General features: G+C 37.3%; 1 protein-coding gene across 7 annotated transcripts in view; it reads right to left on the bottom strand.

The window, feature by feature from the left end:
* Window positions 1-22,213, bottom strand: part of LOC127430360 (RING-type E3 ubiquitin-protein ligase PPIL2-like) — a 67,784-nt gene that overhangs the window by 18,550 nt on the left and 27,021 nt on the right. For 6 of the 7 annotated variants that reach the window (XM_051680108.1, XM_051680115.1, XM_051680107.1 and 3 more), the window contains exons 9-14: window positions 20,896-21,056; window positions 17,399-17,474; window positions 14,900-14,973; window positions 14,507-14,583; window positions 14,044-14,101; window positions 6,831-6,920 (exon numbers count right to left, since the gene is read on the bottom strand). In XM_051680108.1, the coding sequence (XP_051536068.1) occupies window positions 6,831-6,920; window positions 14,044-14,101; window positions 14,507-14,583; window positions 14,900-14,973; window positions 17,399-17,474; window positions 20,896-21,056 (536 nt within the window). The remainder of the gene's footprint in view (window positions 1-6,830; window positions 6,921-14,043; window positions 14,102-14,506; window positions 14,584-14,899; window positions 14,974-17,398; window positions 17,475-20,895; window positions 21,057-22,213) is intronic. The other variant, XM_051680123.1, reaches the window with a different exon arrangement.

Here is a 22,213-nt window from a genome sequence, read left to right as displayed (position 1 = left end):
AATTAATGGAATAAATTATGCTCACATCAACAGATTATAAACACACACATACACACACACACACACACACACACACACACACACACACACACAGTGTATTCAGTTCCCTTCATTTTTTTTGCATTTTGTTATGTTGCAGCCTTATGCTAAAATTCTTTAAATTATTATTATTTTCACATCAATCTACACTCCATACCCCATAATGACAAAGCAAAAAACAGATTTTTGATGACTTTGCAAATTTATCAAAAAGAAACAACTGAAATATCACATTGACATAAGTATTCAGACCCTTAACTCAGTACTTAGTTGAAGCACCTTTGGCAGCGATCACAGCCTCAACTCTTTTTGGGTATGATGCATCAAGCTCTGCACACCTGGATTTGGGGATTTTCAGCCATTCTTCTCTACAGATCCTCTCAAGCTCGGTCAGGTTGGATGGGGACCATCGTTGAACAGCCATTTTTAGGTCTCTCCAGAGATGTTCGATTGGGTTCAAGTTCGGGCTCTTGTTGGGCCACTCAAGGACACTCACCGAGTTGTCCCTAAGCCACTCTTGCGTTGTCTTGGCTGTGTACTTAGGGTCATTGTCCTGAAGGTGAAGTACACGCAAGATCTGCCGCTTGAAATACGAAAACATAACGAGCTTGTTGGGTCCCGTGGCTACCGTGAGTGAAGTCATGGCCTCTACATGGCAGTTATAACCATAAATAACTAATGATTGCTTTGTGTTGTTAGACCATAGTTCTTGTACTTACAATTACTTCAAAGTAATGGTGAAGTTGCCATGCCTAGTGGTTGAAATAATTATCACATTTAGTGCACTGGTAAATACACTGCTGATCTTGACTAATACCATAAATCAAGACCCAGATCCAGACCAAGACCACGTTTATATGGTCTCAAGACATCTTGAGACCAAGGCCACAACATCAAGACCCCAACTCTGCTAGAGCGTGTAAACGTAGCAAAATTAATGTGTTTTCAAATGAAAACGTATTAAGCTGGTGCCATACTAGCCAAATTCAGTCTTAAAGCTGATGTAACTTTTTTCAGTGTTAAAATACTTTCTTCTATCCCAGCTTAGCATAAAGAGACAACTATCAGTAAACCATTCACTGGTTAATTATCTCGAAAACTATAAACACTGTGTCTCTGTGGAACTATGAAAATTCCTGTTTTGAGCCACCCGCTTAGACCCCACCCAACAACGTTACTCAACCAATGGGTTTGAGTTGAGGGAGGGATTATCTCTTTGTTTGATCAATGGCAGATGAGGGGCATATTCAGAAATCTGTTTTGAAAACACTGTTTATTTTTGCAATTCCAATCGATGGCGCAAGTGTTGCAGAAACTACATACTTCAGCTTTAAGATTAATTTACATAATCGCCAGCCAGTAAGAAGAAGTCGAACCTCGCAGGATGCGTCTGCAAGTGGGAGGTCGTTAATCCCTTGACTGACAGGACTCCCTGCTGTGTTAATGGCTCTAACAACTGTGAAAGTACATTAAACTTGTTAGAAAAAAATCTTTCATTTTCTGAGCCGGGCTTTTGTGGCATGGTCAAGTGACCATTGAGCTTCTTCTTTTACTGAAGAACTGGCCAGGCGTCATGCTGATCTGAATATTTTCATCAGCGACCGCACTCAGCCACATATCACAAATTGCATCATAGTTCAGTGTATTAACATTGTTTATGTTATAGCATTACTCCTGTTACTTCGGCGAACTCCAAGTGACAGGGAATCAGAGAGAGAGTTGGTATGTCTGTCACACCTCAACCATTCTGAATTAGCAAGTGTGACACACCTCCTACTGAAGAGTGTGCGATCTCAGCAGGTGAAGGTGAACCTTCAGCCCAGTCTGAGGTCCTGAGGGCTCTGAACCAGGTTTTCATTAAGGATATCTATGCATTTTGCTGTGTTCAGCTTTACTTCAACCCAGACCATTCCCCCAATCCCTGCTGCTGAAAAACACCCCCAGAGCATGATGCTACCACTACCAAGCTTCACCGTTGGGATGGTATTGCGCAGGTGATGCAAGTTTCTCTCATCTCCGCACATGATCTCTGGAGCTCAACCAGAGTAACCATTGGGTTCTTGGTCACCTCTCTTACCAAGGCCCTTCACCCCCGATTGCCCAGTTTGGCCAGGCGGCCAGCTCTAGGAAGAGTCCTGGTTGTTCCAAACTTCTTCCATTTCAGAATTATGGAGGCCACTGTGCTCTTGGGAACCTTCAATGCAGCCAAAATTGTTTTGTAGAATACCCAGATCTGTGCCTCGACACAATCCTGTCTCTGAGCTCTGCAGGCAGTTCCTTTGACCTCATAGCTTTATTTTTCTCTACCCTCTCCTCGCTGGGCATCGCAGGAACTGTGCTTGACTGGTTTAATTCCTATCTCTCAGGTAGGTCCTTCAAGGTAGCCTGGAGAGGTGAGGTATCCAAGCCACACCGCCTGCTTACTGGGGTACCTCAGGGATCAGTGCTTGGGCCACTTCTCTTCTCTATATACACAACATCAATGGGACCCATCATTCAGGCATATGGTTTCTCTTACCACTGCTACGCTGATGACACGCAACTCTACTTGTCTTTCCAACCCAACGACACCACAGTAACTGCTCGAATTTCTGCCTGCCTGGCAGACATCTCGGCCTGGATGAAGGAACACCACCTGCAACTCAACCCAGCCAAGACTGAACTCCTTGTCTTTCCAGCCAACCCTGCTGTTGAACACAACATCACCGTGCAGCTGGGTGCAACTACAGTAACGCCTTCCAAAACAGTCAGAAATCTATGGGTAACCATCAACAACAAATTAAATTTCACAGACCACATCTCAAAGACCACAAGATCATGTAGATTTACACTCTACAATATCAGGAAGATAAGACCCTTCCTCTCCGAACATGCCACACAACTGCTTGTCCAGTCACTTGTCATAACTAGACTGGACTACTGTAATGCTCTCATTGCAGGCCTCCCTGCATGTGCAATTAGACCCCTGCAAATGATCCAGAATGCAGCAGCACGTCTGGTCTTTAATGAACCAAAGAGCGCGCATGTTACACCACTCCTCATCTCTCTCCACTGAATGTCGGTTGATGCACGTATCAAATTCAAGGCTCTGATGCTGGCATACAGAACTGTCCCTGGGTCTGCTCCGGCATACCTAAAATCATTTATGCAGAGCTACGCACCCACTAGAAGCCTGCGGTCGGCTAAGGAACGTCTCCTTGTTGTACCAACACAAAGAGGCACCAAAACACTTTCCCGGACTTTCAGCTTCATCGTGCCACGTTGGTGGAATGACCTTCCCAACTCCATCCGTGAAGCTGACTCACTCTCTGTCATCAAAAAAACGACTTAAAACACATCTTATCCATGAGCACTTAACCAGTCATTAAAAAAAATAAATAATAATAATAATAATTTCTTGTTGCACATTAATCTGTTTTGAATACTATTCTGATGCTAGTGAAACTTTGTAACACAGTCTCCTTAAGATGATTCGCTTATGTCTTCCTCTTTTGTAAGTCGCTTTGAATAAAAGCGTCTGCCAAATGAATAAATGTAAATGTAAATTTTTGCTCTGATATGCATTTTCAGCTGTGAGACCTTATATAGACAGGTGTGTGACTTTCCAAATCATGTCCAATCAAATGAATTTTCCACAGGCGGACTCAAATCAAAGTGTAGAAACATTTCATAGATGATCCAGAGAAATGGGATGCACCTGAGCTAAATTTCAAGTGTCATATAGCAAAGGGTCTGAATACTTATGTCAATGTGATAATTGTGTTTTTTCTTTTTAATAAATTTGCAAAGTTATCAAAAATCTGCTTTTTGCTTTGCCATTATGGGGTATGGAGTGTAGATTGAGGCTGCAACATAAAATGTGAAAAAAATGAAGGGGTCTGTATAGAGGTCTTATATATATATATATATATACACACACACACACACACACTCTACCGGTCAAAAGTTTTGAAACACTTATTCTTTATTATAATTATTTTATTTTTTTTTCACATTTTAGAATAATAGTTTAGTCATCAAAACTGTGGAATAACATAAATGGAACTATGGGAATTATGTTGTGACAAAAATCCAAAATAAATCAAAACTGTGTTATATTTCAGCAACTTCAAAGTAGTCACCCTTTGCCTAGAATTTGCAGACATGTACTCTTGACATTTTCTCAACCAATGTCTTGAGATATCACCCTGGGATGCTTTTTAAACAGTATTGAAGGAGTTCCCATCTATATTGGGCACTTATTGGCTGCTTTTCTTTATTATTTGGTCCATGTCATAAATTTCAAAAATTATTTTTTTTTTTAATTTTTTTTTTTAGTTTTATAATGAAATAAATTAATATGGTGGCACAATTATATTTTTGTCTAATTTCAAAACTAATTGCAAACATTTAAGCATATGCCTTCATATCAAAAGATTTTTAAGATCATGAGAAACTTTTCAGTCAAGTGTTTCAAAACTTTTGACCGGTAGTGTGTGTGTGTGTGTGTGTGTGTGTGTGTGTGTGTGTGTGTGTGTGTGTGTGTGTGTGTGTATATATATATATATATATATATACACACACACACACACACACACACACACACACACATATATATATATATACATATATATATATATATACACACACACACACACACACTATCTATCTATCTATATATATATATATATATATATATATATATATTAGGCAGTTGTGAAAAATGTTGTATAGTGAGAAAGTCTTTAAAAATAATGGCATGAATAATTTTTATTAATCAATTAACAGAAAAAGCAGTAAACATAAAAAAACTAAATATGTGGTGTGACCAACCTATGCCTTTAAAACAGCACCAATTCTCCTAAGTACACTTGTGCAGTTTTTCATGGATGTTGGCTCCAAGCATCTTGGAAAACTTGCCACAGTTCTATGTATTTAGACTGCCTCAACTGCTTCTTTCTCTTCATGTAATCCCAGACTGATTCAATGATGCTGAGATCCAGGCTCTGTGGGGGCCCTACCATCTGTTTCAGGACTCATTGTTCTACTTCTATTCATTTCTATTTGGAAAAGGAATGTTTGGAAATCTAAAGTTGTTACAGTTTTTCCTACTGAAACACTAAAGGAGAATATATAAAATAACCATCTTAGGACAAATGCTTTTAAGGAACATCTAATTCGCCAAAGACTTTATCACAGTACTGTATATATACACTCACCGACCATTTAATTAGGCACACCTGAACATCTACTTATTCATGCTATTATCTAATCAGCCAATCATGTGGCAGCAGTGCCATGCATAAACTCATGCAGATACGGGTCAGGACCTTCAGTTAATGTTCACATCAACCATCAGAATGGGGAAAAAAATGTATCTTAGTGATTTCGACCGTGGCATGATTGTTGGTGCCAGATGGGCTGGTTTGAGAATTTTTGTAACTGCTGATCTCCTGGGATTTTCACACACAACAGTCTCTAGAGTTTACTCAGAAATGAGGTAAGTGGCAGTTCTGTGGACGAAAAAGCCTTGTTGTTGGCCAGACTGGTTCAAGCTGACAGAAAGTGGTGGCGTAGTGGACTAAAGCACAGAACTGGTAAGCAGAAGGTTGTTGGTTCGATCCCCACAGCCACCACCATTGTGTCCTTGAGCAAGGCACTTAACTCCGGGTTGCTCCAGGGGGATTGTCCCTGTAATAAGGGCACTGTAAGTCGCTTTGGATAAAAGCATCTGCCAAATGCATAAATGTAAATGTAGAAAGGCTATGGTCACTCAGATAACCACTCTGTACAATTGTACTGAGCAGAATAACATCTCAGAATGCACAACATGTTGAACCTGGAGACGGATGGGCTAAAACAGCAGAAGAACACGTCGGGCATTTCATTAGGACCATAGTGTTCCTAATAAAGTTTCAGTGAGTGTATACTGTAAAATATAGAAGTACAGAAGTGTATGGGGAGATCAACTTGATTGTGCCATTTGAAGTGCGTCATGGAAGTGGGCAGTCGCTTCAGAGCTCTTTTCCCACTGTTTGTTTGCTGCTTCTGATTAACGTATCAGATATTTACGGGTTTATGGGTATTGTAGTTCTTCACCAGGAATTACAACTATTAAAATAAGATTTTTTTTTAAATGAAGTTGAAATAATGCGGGTTGATGGCATAAACAAAAGCATATACCATTGATTAACAACCTTGAGGCTCACAGTAGGTCTGTCTTTAAAGGTTTATAAGTTATTGTTAAAGATCAATTAATCAATGGAGAAAAGAAATTATTTTTTACTTCTGGAACTCAACAGCTCTATAACAGGTTCTTCTTCATCTTGACTTTTGCCACGTCCTATTCACATTATTCTACATTTCTTTGTTACTTTAACGTGTGAATACTGTGGCTAAAAGCAGTCCTGCTCATTGACAGCTGCACAAATATATCTGCTACGCACAACTCGTCGAACCTTGAGGCGGATGGGCTACAACAGCAGAAGACCACGTCGGGTTCCAATTCTGTCAGCCAAGAACAGAAATCTGAGGCTGCAGTGGACCTACCATCTATGTACTTCAGCAGAAATCGAGATTCATCAGACTAAGCTATGTTTTTCCAGTCTTTAACTGTCCACTACTGCCACATGATTGGCTGATTAGATAATCGCATGAATGAGTAGGTGTACCTAATAAAGTGGTCTGTGTGTATATACTAATATATATATATATATATATTTGTCTGTAACTAGCAAACAAATAAATGTAGGTACAAACACACACACTTGTATACATACTGTAGGAAAAGGTTACAATTTTAATGTATTTACCATAAAATTTCGAATAGAGCGGTGGAATACTGTGCCGTCATAATATCCTTTCTTACACAGTTTAATAAAGTTCTCTCCAGTCTTGGGTACCTGAAAAAGAGTAAAACAAATCTCACTCTTAAATGTCAGGAAATGTAATTTATGAAAATAATTTCTCAATATGTTGTCACCTGTGGAGCAGTCTGCTTAACAGAGAGAAAGAGGGGGTGTATTGAACCATGAACAATGAGCATTTACAAATAAACTTTTGTTGTAGTTCTTTCCTCTTTTCCTCAGAGACAGCGCAATCATAAGCACGTAAAGTATCACAGGAGAACCAATAACAAGACACTTTTGTAACTTATTAGTGGTTTTTGCTAAGGCAAGCACCATTACTATTCCTTATTGTCATACTTCAGGGTTAGGGGTTTGTTTAAATCCCTAACCCTAAAAATTTTACTTCGGCACTCAAAACGTGTTTCAGCCTGTAAGCGCAATTAAAAGGAACTTCTGTGTGCTATAGAGGTCAGTAAACAATAAGGTTAAATCTGGCTGTTCGTGATACATCTGGCAGTTTTGAATGTACTTTGAACATGTTAAAGTCTGCTATCATTATTAGGTAAGTGAAAGATTTGCTTACATAAGACACTTATAAAAACAAAAAGCATCGAAAGTTAAAAAAGTTGCTTCCTCTCTCAGACTGTGTGTGTGTTTATTTGCTTGTTTCTATGACGATTAGACATTCTTCTCCTAAAATAAAAACATCCAGAGTAAATAAACTGATTTTGTGCCCAGGATGACATTGTGTGCCTTACTGTGAGATTCAGAAACAAATTCCACATTAAAGTTTTCTAAGTCACCATGAAATGAGGGCAAGCAGGACACACACACACACACACACACACACACACACACACACACACACACACCCCCTACAAAAATAAAGTTGTCATGCTAGATCTCAATCAGTTTGTACATATACTGTAGATCTGACAGTGTTTCATAACTGTCTACAATGACATTTCAATCCAAATGCTCCTTAAAGGAAAAATGGATGGAATATGCGGTTAACTGAAAACATTGAGAAAAAAGGGCATTTGTTCACAGGGGAATCTTACGAAACCTGTAAAGAACAAGTCAGGGTCATATTTCACTACAAAACCAAAAAGAAAAAAAAAAGGAGAAAGTATAATTTTCTTAAAGAAAATTAAGCCTATTATAAGGACGATTAAAATACATTAGTTTCAGGGCAATTAAGCACACAAATTTGCATCACTGTAATGCAAAGAAAATAATATTATTTAAATTGTAAAAGTATTATTACGCATGGTAATAATATTTGTTATACTTTCATTTGTGCATATTTTAATAATAATAATAAAAAAAACTTGTATTGTAGTCATTTCTCTGATATGTGGTAATGTATGCAGTTTTTCCCAAAAAACAAATGTTTTTTAACATTCAGTTTTATGTAGAATGGTACAAAATGTGTGTGTGTGTGTGTGTGTATATATATATATATATTGTTGGTGCCAGATGGGCTGGTTTGAGTATTTCTGCAACTGCTGATCTCCTGGGATTTTCATGCAACTTAACTATGTAAATATGACAATTAATGTATTTTAACCTCCTGAGACCCAAGCGTGACTGTTGTGTGCATTTTCCATTCCCCTTTTTGATTTGTAACTAGCTCCTAAGAAACATGCACAAAAAAAAAATGATGGCAAAAACAAAAAATATCCAGTGAGCGGCAGTTCTGTGGATGGAAATGCCTTGTTGATGAGAGAGGTCAACAGAGAATGGCCAGACTGGTTCGAACTGACAAAGTCTACGGTAACTCAAATAACTGCTCTGTACAATTGTGGTGAGAAGAATAGTATCTCAGAATGCTATTCTGAGATGCGGGTTGGTGCTGTTTTGGCGGCACGAGGGGGACCTACACAATATTAGGCAGGTGGTTTTAATGTTGTGGCTGATCGGTGTATATATATATATATATATATATATATATTAGTATTTTAGTGGATGTTTTTGTTTTTGCTTCAATGTCTTTGATGTCCTCTACATTTTATATTGATGTTTTACAATTTTCATATGCATACCCAACTAAAATGCATTATTTAGTTCATTATGAAAATTATAAAAATAAGATATAAAATGTAAGTTATTTGTCTAACAAATAATTTTCCCTCATTTTTCTTTTTCTTTCTGTCTTTTATATTTTAATATCACACAGACACATTCTCCTCTCCCATTATAAAGGCAAACACATTCCCTTGAGTGTGTGTGCGTGTGCGTGTTTGTGCCAGAGTCATCAAGGTAAACACTGCCTATCGGACATAGAAACAACCCTAGTAACTAGCTGCTATTTTAGTTTCATTTCATTGGCTGTGTACTTGTCAGATCAGGACAAAGAGGAGAGGTCACACTGATAAGAAATTACCCTCCACCTCTTTCCTCTCCTCTCTCCTTCCCTCCCTCCTGTGGTTTGCTCAGATTTGGGATGATCCTATTTTTGGCTCACTGTTTACAAATTAGTTATGACTTTTTATTGGAAGGGTGAATCTTATGAAACATGTCAAAAGAATGCCTGGGTCATATTTCAAAACAAAATTAAAAAAAAAATTCTGAAATTACATTTATCATATAAAAGATGAAACCTGCTTTTAGGACCATAATTTTTATTTTTTATTTTTTTCATTGGGACATTATTTTAATTAAAAATCATTGTATTACAATAAAAATGACTGTAATACTCTGCCTGGCCAAAAAACAAGTCACATCCTCTAATATTTCGTTGCACCGCCTTAAGCTTTGATTACGGCGTGCATTCGTCAAAGCATTGTTTTCGACAACCTTATGCAACGTCATATATATATGTATATATTCGTCCAGCTGCATTATTTTTTGGCCGAGATCTTGTATAGATGACGGGACAGTCAAACCACTCCATAAAGTCTTCTCCAGCACATCCCAAATACTTTCAATGGGGTTAAGGTCAGGACTCTATGGTGGCCAATTCATGTGTGAAAATGATTCCTCATGCTCCCTGAACCACTCTTTCACAATTTAAGCCCGATGAATCTTGGCATTCTTGGCATTGGAATATGCCCATGCCGTCAGGGAAGAAAAAAATAATGTATGGGATAACCTGGTCATTCAGTACATTCAGGTAGTCAGCTGACTTCATTTTATTTCCGCATAGCTTTGCTGAGCCTAGACCTGATCAATTGAAGCAACCCCAGATCATAACACTGTCTCCAGAGGCTTGTACAGTGGGCACTATGCATGACGGATGCATTGCTTCATGCGCTTCCCTTCTTACCCTGACACGCCTGTCACTTTGGAATAGGGTAAATAAGGACTCATCAGACCACATGACCTTTTTCCATTGCTCCACAGTCCAATCTTTATACTCCCTTGCAAACTGATGTTGTTTTTCCGATTAGCCTCTCTAACAAGTGGCTTTCTTGTGGCCACACAGCTGTTTAGTCCCAATCCTGTAAGTTCTCGTCACACTGTGCGTGTGGAAATGCTCTTACTTTCACTATTAAACATAGCCGTGAGTTCTACTGTCGATTTTTTACAGCGTGACTTCAAGCGTGTGATCTCTGATCATGATCATTCATGAGTTTTTTCCGGCCACATTTCTTCCGCGAAGCTGAAGGTTCACCACTATCCTTCCAGATTTTAATAATGCGTTGGACAGTTCTTAACTCAATTCCAGTGATTTCAGCTATCTCCTTAGTTGTTTTCTTTACTTGATGCAGGCCAATAATTTGCCCCTTCTGAAACACAGTAACGGTATCTTTTCCACTTCATCATTTATGGTGAAACCATAAGCTGAAACATATTATCATTGCAATAATGATCCAATCATAGGCTCTTAAGTATCTGCTTATTTAAATCTAAACAGCAAGTTTGTTTGTTTTTGGCCAGGCAGTGTATGTTGTATTTACTTAGGGGATCTAAGGACTAGACAGATCCCAGCTTAATGTGCAATGTTCACAGAAGTGTGAAAAAGGAATAGACTATCAGTGATAAAACAATACATTTGAAGTAATTTAAGTGTTCCTACAGTATATATTCAATTTATGTCAGTACAGACAAATTAGATTTGCCTGTATTGTGTTGAAACACTAAATTATAGATATTAAGTGATTCACGTGTGGCTTCAACTCAGGGGTGCAAGTCTGACAGAACGTTCTCACATAAATAACATCAGGCACGCTGCATCTAACCGGTCGAGGACAGAGAATTTAAGTTTTACTGCCAGCGCAAGGCCATAAGGAACACAATTTATCTGGGGAAGTGGGGATGATTTTACAAGCTCTGTAGGATGCAGAAAATGTCAAGAAAAGAAATGAGAGGAGAGAAAAATCATCAGATCAGGACACAAAAATAGAGGAAGAAAAAAATCTGAAAAAAAAAAAACAAAAACAAAAAAAAAATTTAATGTAGTCTCTCATTTAATATGATGTCATAATAACTGCATGCATAACAAATAAAATCAATAAAATCTATAAAAACCAATAGAAAGAGGTTTTGTTTTGTTTTTTAAACAAAAATGTATCATCAATTAGTCAGGTTTTTGCACCGGAGAACCTTTTTCATTGATGCCATTTTGTGCTAGTTAAAAACCTATTTCTATTGCAAAAAAACAAAAAACATTTGGAATGTGACAGAGGCCTCCAAACGAGCTGCAGCGAATAAAAGTGTACAACACAAGCTGTTCAAAGCTTGAGAGTGCATTATTTTAAAATTATTTTGAAAACATGCTTTTCAATAAAATGCTAAAAAAAAATAAGAAAATTAATCTGATTTATCGCCAAACTGAAATAATCTACAGATTAATTGATTAACAACAGTTTGTTGCAGCCTTAATAATAATTACAGTATAAAAATTAAAATAAAATAAAAAATGCTGTTGAAAAGAGTTTTAACCCTTAAATGCATACCTCGGGTCTTTAGAGACCTGAGACCTCATTCCACCCCCTGTACCACATCCATTTTTTGAGATGTGCCCACACCTCTTTAGTATTCCTCAATCTATCGTTTACAAATAGTGTAACACACACAGACAAAAAAGCCAAAATTGCAAATAATTAAATACACAGTACTGTGCAAAAGTTTAAGGCACTTGTGAAAAATGTTGCATAGTGAGGATGTCTTCAAAAATAATGCCATAAATAGTTTTCATTTAGCAATTAACATCATACAAAGTCAAGTAAAAATAAAAAAGCTAAATCAATATTTGGTGTGACATCTGGACACAGTTTTTCTTGGTTGTTGGCAGATAGGATGTTCCAAGCTTCTTGGAGAATTCATCACAGTTCTTCTATCTATTTAGTCTGTCTCAATTGCTTCTGTCTCTTCATATAATCTCAGACTGACATGATGTTCAGTGGGGGGCTCTGTGGGGGCCATGACATCTGTTGCAGAGTACCCTGTTCTTCTATTCTAATCTTCTAATATTTTCTATTTGCAAAAGTAATGTTTGGGACTCTAACATGTATTTTTCCTATTGACACACTAAAGCTGAAGATATAAATAACCATCTTAAGACAAATGCTTCTGTGAAACATATATATATATATATATATATATATATATATATATATACACACACACACACACACACAGTTTAAGTTTAAGTACCAAAAGCATATAGGGTCATTAGAGACCCTAGGTATGTAATAGTGTCATTGTTTTTATTTTATGTCTACCCATATACAGTATAAAGACAAAAGACAACGAATAAATAGAGAGAGTCAATCTATGTAGGTCAGCAGTTGCAGGGTGTCAAAGAGGTTTCGAGGGCTCTGAATGGATGAATTATATATTATGTAAAGAGAAGACTGCCAGTTAGACCACTAGACATGAAACACACACACACACACACACACACACACACACACACACACACACAGAGAGTAAAAGCTTTAAACATGCACACCTCTACCGCACTCCTGCTCTATTCATAAATATCATGGGCAGTCTGTGTTTTCATTAAAGTGTCTGAGGATACTCTAAATTGGAATGTAATTATGGTTATAAAAATGTTATAAATAGTTTGGGCCTCCCAAAACTGTATCCAGTCTTTCTAATTCCCTTCCCTTGTTCTTTATCTGTAATTAGTTAGCACTGGCCTTGCTCTGATTAAGTGCGTGACAGCAAACAACGTGTCAAATAGAGTTGTGTATCCAGACAGAGAGAGAGAGAGAGAGAGAGAGAATCACATTTACATGATAAGCAAGCATGAAGACAAGAATAAAGACTGAAATAAAAAGAGATTAAAAAACTCAATGACTTGTGCAGGTTTTGATCTGCTTATATGTGGTGTGTGTGTATGTGTTTCTGTGAGGCAGAGACATCTGCAAAGAGAGTATTTACATCAAGCTCAGTATCTGCTGACTGCAATATATGCATCAAAGCACATGTTTATGTATAATGTTTTCTAATGTTTTGGCAATGCAAACCCCTTTTTATTATGCCAATATAGCTTTGAATATTAGAAAGAGAGTGGAACAGAAAAAGAGAGGGAGGGAGGGCAGGTGTGTTTATCACCTATGAGAGAGAAAGGTGTGAGTGCTTTCCACCTATGCAATCTCACATATGAGATAGTGAGTGAGTCGGTGTAATTGCACGTTTATTGGTGAGTATATGTGCTGATTTAGTGCAAAAATCTATCTCCATTGGACCCCAAAGCGATTAAATTGGCCAAAAGAAATTTTAATGGCTACTCTGTGTGGTGCCTTTATTAGAAATCTAACAAAATCGCTTTATGATGTCAACTTAACTATGTAAATATGACAATTAATGTATTTTAACCTCCTGAGACCCAAGCGTGACTGCTGTGTGCATTTTCCATTCCCCTTTTTGATTTGTAACTAGCTCCTAAGAAACATGCACAAAAAAAAAAAATTTTTTTTTTAGACCAAATAGTTTTCCAAAAAATGTAGGTCCACATATGTTAACAGTGGGACCAAGTTGTGAAATTTTAAATAAAAACAAGCTATAGAAAGTCAGATTTTTTTTTTTATTATTATTATTATCAAATTGTTTATGTTTCGAGGAGTGTTGGTTATTCATGTTTTTGAGATGTTACAGACATTACATCAGAAATTAGCATAATTATACCTGATACAAAGTAATGGCCAGCATCATCCAATCACTGTCAACCATTTTAAAATAAAATTAAGCATTATAAATTATGAATCTATGTACTGATTACCATTGTCCCATGTCTGCCAAACATGCGGAGTGCTCCAAACATCATCTGCAGCCTGAAACTGAACTTTTCATAGGATGTTGGAAATGAATGCACTTATGCATTGAGAACTATAGGATGCTCCCTTGCTTCTTATTTAGTTAATGACTTAACCACAAATGTGCGGTCTGTCTGCACTGGTCACAGAACAGTTTGAAATGCACCATATTTTCATCCTAACTCCATATAAAGACTCTGAAAGCAAAATTTTCCAGCTTTTGGATGCATCCATTGATTCTCAATGTGATAATGTACAGTAAATATATTATATTTTAAATTAAAATGAGCATACAGTCCACATATGTGGTCATTGTGTGCCATTTTGCGATAAATCGCTCAAATTTTAAAAATGGCATATCGGATTAAACTAGAGACTCAATTTTGACTCAAACAGGTTTCAATTTAAAAACATAATTAGGTTTCTTACCAGATGTACTTCTGTTGCCATTTCTCCCAAAGACAAACTCCACTGTGATCGATGCCATGTTGTTTGGTCACATGACTCTGTATGTCGAAAGTTTAACCCTTTACTGACAACACAGAGTCTCCTGAACTGAGATCACTCGGTTTAAATGAAATTCAATTATGTGTTGTGTATAGCGAAGCCAAAATACAACATCCACGCATGTAGACGTGGGGTCGCATGAGATTAAAGCAAAGCTATACATTGTCAAATTAAGCATTTATTTCTCTGTTTTTCCAGTGCTCAAGAACGAGATATCGCAATAATTACTTTTGAACAGGCATTACAAGCGGCTACCTCTTGGGGTCCACTTCTGAGTTAGGTTTGTTAATGTTTGAGTGTTTCATATTGTGTTACCTTATCACAGTGTAACTCCAAATTCAGGTTTTCATTTGTTTGTGTGCAGACGAATGTAGCCTTTCTTCTCACATCTGAAAACACAAAGAAAAAAATTATCATTCTGTACATTCAAGAATGAGTGCGGCACAGACATTGACAACATTTTTAACATAACAGCCCTACACAAAAGAGACGGAAATGAACAGGTATGCAAGACTGCTTTGACAGCTGTCAGATGGTTTCCTGGGGTATACAGTGCATTCAGACATTTTTTTTTTTTCACATCAATCTACACTCCATACCCCATATAATGACAAGGCAAAAAACAGATTTTTGACAACTTTGACAAGTTTTCATTAAGGATATCTCTGTATTTTGCTGTGTTCAGTTTTTCTTCAACCCTGACCAGTCCCCCAGTCCCTGCCACTGAAAAACACCCCCAAAGCATGACACTACCACCAACATGCTTCACCGTTGGGATGGTATTGCACAGGTGATGAGCGGTGCCTGGTTTCCTCCAGACATGACACTTGGAATTGAGGCAAAACAGTTTAATCTTTATTTCATCCGACCAGAGAATCTTGTTTCTCACAGTCTGAGAGTCCTTTAGGTGCTTTTTTGTGTGTCTTGCCCTGAGGAGAGGCTTCCGTGTGGCCTTCTGCAAGTTTCTCCCATCTCCACACAATCTCTGGAGCTCAACCAGAGTGACCATCGGGTTTTTGTTCACCTCTCTTACCAACGCCCTTCTCCCCCGATTGCTCAGTTTGGCCAGGCGGCCAGCTCTAGGAAGAGTCCTGGTTGTTCCAAACTTCATTTAAGAATTATGGAGGCCACTGTGCTCTTGGGAACCTTCAATGCAGCCAAACATTTTTTGTAGCCTTTCCCAGATCTGTGCCTCGAAACAATCCCGTCTCTGAGCTCAGCAGGCAGTTCCTTTGACCTCATGGCTTTATTTTAGATCTGACATGCATTTTCAGCTGTGAGACCTTATATAGACAGGTGTGTGCCTTTCCAAATCATGTCTAATCAATTGAATTTGCCACAGGTGGACTCTTATCAAAGTGTAGAAACATCTCAGAGATGATCCAGAGAAATGGGATGCACCTGAGCTAAATTTCAAGTGTCATAGCAAAGGGTCTGGATACTTATGTCATTGTGATATTTCAGTTTTTTCTTTTTAATACATTTGCCAAGTTGTCAAAACTGCTTTGTCATTATGGGGTATGGAGTGTAGATTGATGTGCAAAAAAAATTATTTAAAGCATTTTAGCATAAGACTGCAACATAACAAAATGTGAAAAAATGAAGGGGTCTGAATACTTTCTGAATGCACTGTATGGAAGCCAGGCTACATTAAAATGAGTTTAAAATACAAACCCACATTAATAGCTGCCAGACACAAAAGTCCCCGGCACTAACCAACAGTTCCAAGTATTGAAATGATGCAATGATATGAAATGCATGCTTCCCAGCATAAACAAATAGGGAAATTGTGCCATTTGCTGTGTGTCACCAGTCATGCCATGACACCATAATGATATTAATGTAAAAACAAAATGTGTTCAGTTGTCCACAGGGAGGATAGTTAGCCAGGAGCAGTTTGTGATGCATACTGCACACAAAAAATGGCAAATGCTAGCTGATATTTGTCATTTCCAACCTGACTGACTGGCTGCTATGCATTCTTATATACAAATATTTGTAATAGTCCTTCAATTGGCACAATTTTTGGGAAACAAACTTTCATTAACAAGCTGCCAGGCTTCTACAATGCTTACTTAAGAGGAAGAACTAGTCACTGGATTTGCCAAAGTTTGCAAGATTTATGACATTAAATCTTTGAAAGATATTGAAGTGGTTAATTTGAGACACCTGTTTGCAATTGTTCTCAACTTATGTCCGATTTTAAATGTACTCACCTCTAAAAGTCACATAAAAACAACAAACTATGGTTGGTCACTTTACATGTCAGTTGGATGGTTTGCTCCTATCTAAGTGGGTAGTTCATACACAGAAAAAGCTGCAATATGGACCATATTTTAAAGAAAATTTTTTACTTTAATTCTTACTTTCTTCTGTGGAACACACAAGGTGAATTTTTAAATGTCTTGACGGCTCCGGTCTGTCATGCTCAAAATGACAAAAACACAATAAAACCACAGTAAAATTAATTGATACAACTCATGAACTATATTCCAAGTCTTCTGAAACGATATGATCCCTTTATGGGATGAACGGAGCGAAATTTAAGTCGTTATTCACTTTCGAATCAAATAAAAACAAAGCTCTTAAATCAGTTATGGCGGCAACGGCAATAACATCAAATCTCTATGGTTTTCATCGCGTCTCATGGCAAAATATCATGACATCATCTCGCACATTTGGTCACGGAACTGGAGACCCTGTTCACTTTCATTAAGGCAAATAAACACTGTTAGACCTTTTTTTGGGATCTGTCCCTTTAAGCTGATTGTCAAAATTCTGGCTACGTGTCCAGCCACTGAGTATCACTATTACCTGCTTCATGGGCTGTGGCTGGAGCCATAGCTGTGGATGTGAAGGAGGCAGACACTCTTCCAGTGGAATAGTGAGCCTAAAGAGACAAAGAAATAGAGACATTGAGACTGTTAACACATTGTTTAGACTGCTATTTTAAATCTGTTTAAATTCAATGTTTACAACTTGCTAAAGATCTGAACTTTGCATAAGAGCCAAGAAGAAAAATGGACGATCAAAACGGAAAGTATATAGTAAGTAAAGCCAAAAAAAAGTCAGCCATCCTCTGCCCAGATAAGACAAAATAATCCCTAACACCTCCATCCAAAAGGACTAAACAAAATTCACATGCACAACATCACTCTGAACATCTACTAATGTCTCTTTTTCACACTTAAAAACAGTGTTTTATCACTCTTTTTTGTAAAGACAGACAGACAGGTGGATGCAATTTAATGATTCCTGTACAGAAATTCAGGTGTATTTACACGTCTATGTGCTGTGACAAGTATGTAAGTGTTCCTGGCTGATGCCAAAATTCTAGACCTCTAGATAGATTTCAATTGCAAAGACATCTTGATACAAACAATATTTCAGTTTGTGTGTTTTTTGATGGTAGCTTCACACCTCTGGATAAGCAGTTGTTTAAATGGCCCAGTGTGATTATTAAAGTGCAAAATGTAATTATTTAAGCATACTCTGCAAGCACTATGTGCTTCACAGTGAATAAGTGTTCAGTTCTGTCATCTATTACAATGCACAGCACGCATGATTTTAGCATACAAGCTTCATACATGCAGCTTCAAAGTGAACAGCACATGCAGACTGTATATTTATTTTATTAAATCGCATCCTTTTGCAGTTATATAGTCACACAAGGAACTATCACGATTTTAATTAGATTAATTGTGCATTTATTTTTTCCCTAATATATAACATTTTTGTGAGCTATTGAAAGCAGTCTTGTGTCAATCAGAGAACTCGTGGGTATCGAACTGAATCAGGGCTCGGTTTTACTGCATAAACACTGGTATCCTGACATCTTTTTTATTTTAGTATCGAAAGTACCAGTACTTCAGACAATTCTGGCTTTGATCATCATTTATGTTTTTCTTTTACCAATAATTAAAAAAAAAAAAAAAAGATAAAAATAAAAAATAAATTGTGCTGGGAACCTCTAGTTGAATTGACATCAAATGACCCAGTAGGCTTTTGCATTCATTTTTATGATTTCAACATTTGGTCAAAAAGGTGCTTACTGGCCCAAGTCACTGTAAATACTAATAGTTGTCTCAAATAAAAATAAAAATAAATAGTTGACAACTAATTTTGACTAGTTTTTTTAAGTAACCGTTACTCTCTAAAACCTAAAGTTGCCATTAATAAAAAAAATCAAGTGTTTCTATTTAAACAGTATTTGAAATGTCATATTTTGGAAACAGAATATATACGTTCTTTAAACTTCAGCTTTGAGTACAACTAATTCAAAATTATAAAGTACAAAATTGTGGCTGTTTGGGATACCCAAGCCATTGCGCTTGAATAAATTATGCATGTTTGGTCAAGACATGGGAACTTATGGAGAAATATAGTAATTGATTTAAAATATTAATATAGCTTTAAATTAATTTCCTAAATAAAATTATAATTTAATCACAGATGAGTTATGTTTACTTGTTGCTAGTAAACTATACTTAAATAATTAAGTTCACTTTACTTGAGCCAAATAAGTATGTTTATTTTGAAAAACATACAAATCGATTGCCTAAGGTCAACTAATTAGATTTTACAGTGTATGGGACTTTTTCCACCTAATTATTCCTCCACGAGGCTAAAGTCGTAATTCACGTAGAAAAGTAATAGCACACCTCTTCTCAACAAACCACACGATTTAAGATATCAATTTTGTCTGTATTACAATTGGAGCAGGACGAGTTATGTGACAACATACTTAGGGAAAAAGATTTGCACAAACCTCTAACCTTAAGTATAAGCTATACCCTTACTTAGCCATAGCAAACACTACTAATTAATATTTTTGGCCATCTGCGTAATTGATTTTGGGGTTTGCGTGTTAATTTAAATGGTCCTAAATCTGTCACTATTAGAAACGTAAACATTTTGCAGAAATGATTGGGCTTAAAAATATTGAAAATTGCTACCTTTGGGATATTTTAATCATCTTATTGTGGTGTAGAAATAGCAAAAGCTAAATCAGTAGAAGAGTGGGCCTCGATGCCAGTCTATTTCAGCATCACAATGCCAAGGCAGCAAGGCAAAGGCTGAAATAGACTGGCATTTGTGCCAAAAGTCAAGGCAACTAAATTGAACATGTATACTCCGCACCATGAACAGGCTGAGCAAGCACAGCTAATACAGCTGAAAGCATGGGGGCAGCCACACTTCAACCTGAGCTAAAACAAGACTTGAGACACGGCCAGAGAGACGCAATCTACCACAAAAAAGTTACCATGTAGATTAAAAGTATTTGTGTTTTGGTTTCATTTCCTCGGAAGTGAATAATCGGTGTGCTATTTTTAAGTTACCTGAACATTAACATTTTAATGTGTCATTCTGAAGAACTTGTAACATGGAGTGTGTGCTGTCTTTCTTGCTGTATTGGCTACTTTGAGTGTGTGCGTGTTTGTGTGGTAGAGGATACTGCGAGGCGATTTCTTCTGCTCCAGTTGCTGTGTGATGGTGGAAGAGTCTGAGAGGCAAATCACCTCATAATGCACACACACACACACACACACACACACACACACTGCAAGATATTTCAATGTGACCCAAAGGGCACTGCAGTCCACAAACTACTTTATCTTCCTTAAACACCATGCTTAACCATGCAGGAGTGTCCTCATTTGCTCCCAGTTATACATTAACCGAAAGACGAACACAAACCCAATAAAACAAACAGCACACCTCAAAAAACAAACAAACAGCTGAAACCTTAAAAGGGTCTTTTTATCCAAGACATATGACCATTCGACTATTATCTGTTTTTGCTACTGCACCTTTGAAAATTCACACACTAGATAGCTGAATGCACAGTGCATCATTTGAGACAAGCTACAGTCTGTCGTGCATTCATTCAAGTACTTCAATTCATCCAATTAATCAAAATGGTAACTACAGAGTCTAAACCCATAACTAGACTGGTCTAGAACTGAATAATATGAAATATATCAAATGATGCCCCCACATTTTAAATATCTGGGTCATTTTTGTCACTTTCGGTGGCACTTTTGCCCTTAGCTCTGGTTAGTTTCCGACCTTGGTCCTGACCCAAAACTCATTCTATTGGCTGCCACAGAGCCAATCATCTTATGAATGGCATACTTATAGTTGTCTCATATGAAACTGGGAGAAAAGTATTTTAACATTGAAAAATTACATCACCTTAAAGACTTTTCTATTTTACAAAAATAAAGAAGAGGAAGAAATCAATGAAACAGTGTGCAGAGAGGAATGTACCATTGAAAAGAGCTAAAAAGGAAATAGATTCAGACACTCACAGCATTGAGTCCATCTGTTTTTTTGGTCTCCGGGTCTTTCATAGTGGAGGCTAACAGCTCGTCTTCCTTATAGTCTCTATAGAGCTCTGCCAGGGTTTCACACATCTCCAGGTTGGTGCTTTTCAGATGGTAAGCTGGGTCCTGTTTGGCTTTCTCTTCATCTGTAGAAAAAACAAACAAAAAAACGCAAATAAAGAGTCATATTTCAACTATCAATTGATCATTACAACAGTCTGTAACATTTTACTATAAATCTGTTTATACAGTGGCAAAGTATGTGAACCCTTTGGATTTACTTGCATTTATGTATAAATTTGTCTTAAAACATGGTTTGAGCTTCATCTAAGTTACATTTATGCATTTGGCAGACACTTTTGTCCAAAGCGACTTACAGTGCACTTCTTACAGTGACAATCCCCCTGGAGAAACCTGGAGTTAAGTGCCTTGCTCAAGAACACAATGGTTATGGCTGTGGGGATTGAACCAGCATCATTCTGATTACCAGTTATGTGCTTTAGCCCACTAAGCCACCACCACACATAAGTTACAATAATGAACAAACACAATCTGTTTTAACTAATAACAGACAAATTATTGTATTGTTCTTGTACATATTGAATACATTATTCAAACATTCACAGTGTTGGTTGGAAAAAGCCTAGAGTCAGGAGTTGGCAAACCTGGCATCCAATTAATGAAACAAGAGCTACTTTGACTTATAAAAAGCACTCAAACATTTTGAGTTTGCTATTCACAAGAAGCATCTCCTGGACCGTGCCTCACAAAAAAAAAAAAAGAGAGATCTCAGAGGACCAAATATCAAAATTCTTTGCTTTGCATAAAGCTGGAAAGGGTTACAAAATTATCTTGAAGTGCTTAAATATTCATCTGTCCAGAGTTAGACAAAATGTCTATAAATGGAGACGATTTAGTACTGTGGATACTCTCACTAGAAGTGGCCGTCCAGCCAAGACGACTCAAAGGGCACATAGCAGAATGATTAATGAGGTAAAAAAAGAATCCTGAAGTGACAGCTAAAGATTTGAAGGAAACATTGTAACTGGTTTTCACCACTGTTCATGAGTCTTCTATACGGAAAACATTAAACAGGCATGGGGTCCATGGCAGGACACCACGAAGGAAGCCGCTGCTTTCCAACAAATACATTACTGCACACCTGAAGTTTGCCAAAGACCACCTTGACACTCCACAACACTTCTGGGAAAATGTTTTGTGGACTGATAAAGCCAAGGTTGAATTGTTTGGAAAGAACATGCAGCACTACGTGTGGTGTAAAAAAGGGCACTGCATACCAACA

Source organism: Myxocyprinus asiaticus, chromosome 3, assembly GCF_019703515.2.
Source record: "Myxocyprinus asiaticus isolate MX2 ecotype Aquarium Trade chromosome 3, UBuf_Myxa_2, whole genome shotgun sequence".
Lineage (NCBI taxonomy): Eukaryota > Metazoa > Chordata > Actinopteri > Cypriniformes > Catostomidae > Myxocyprinus > Myxocyprinus asiaticus.
This window is presented reverse-complemented; position numbering and strand designations above follow the sequence as displayed.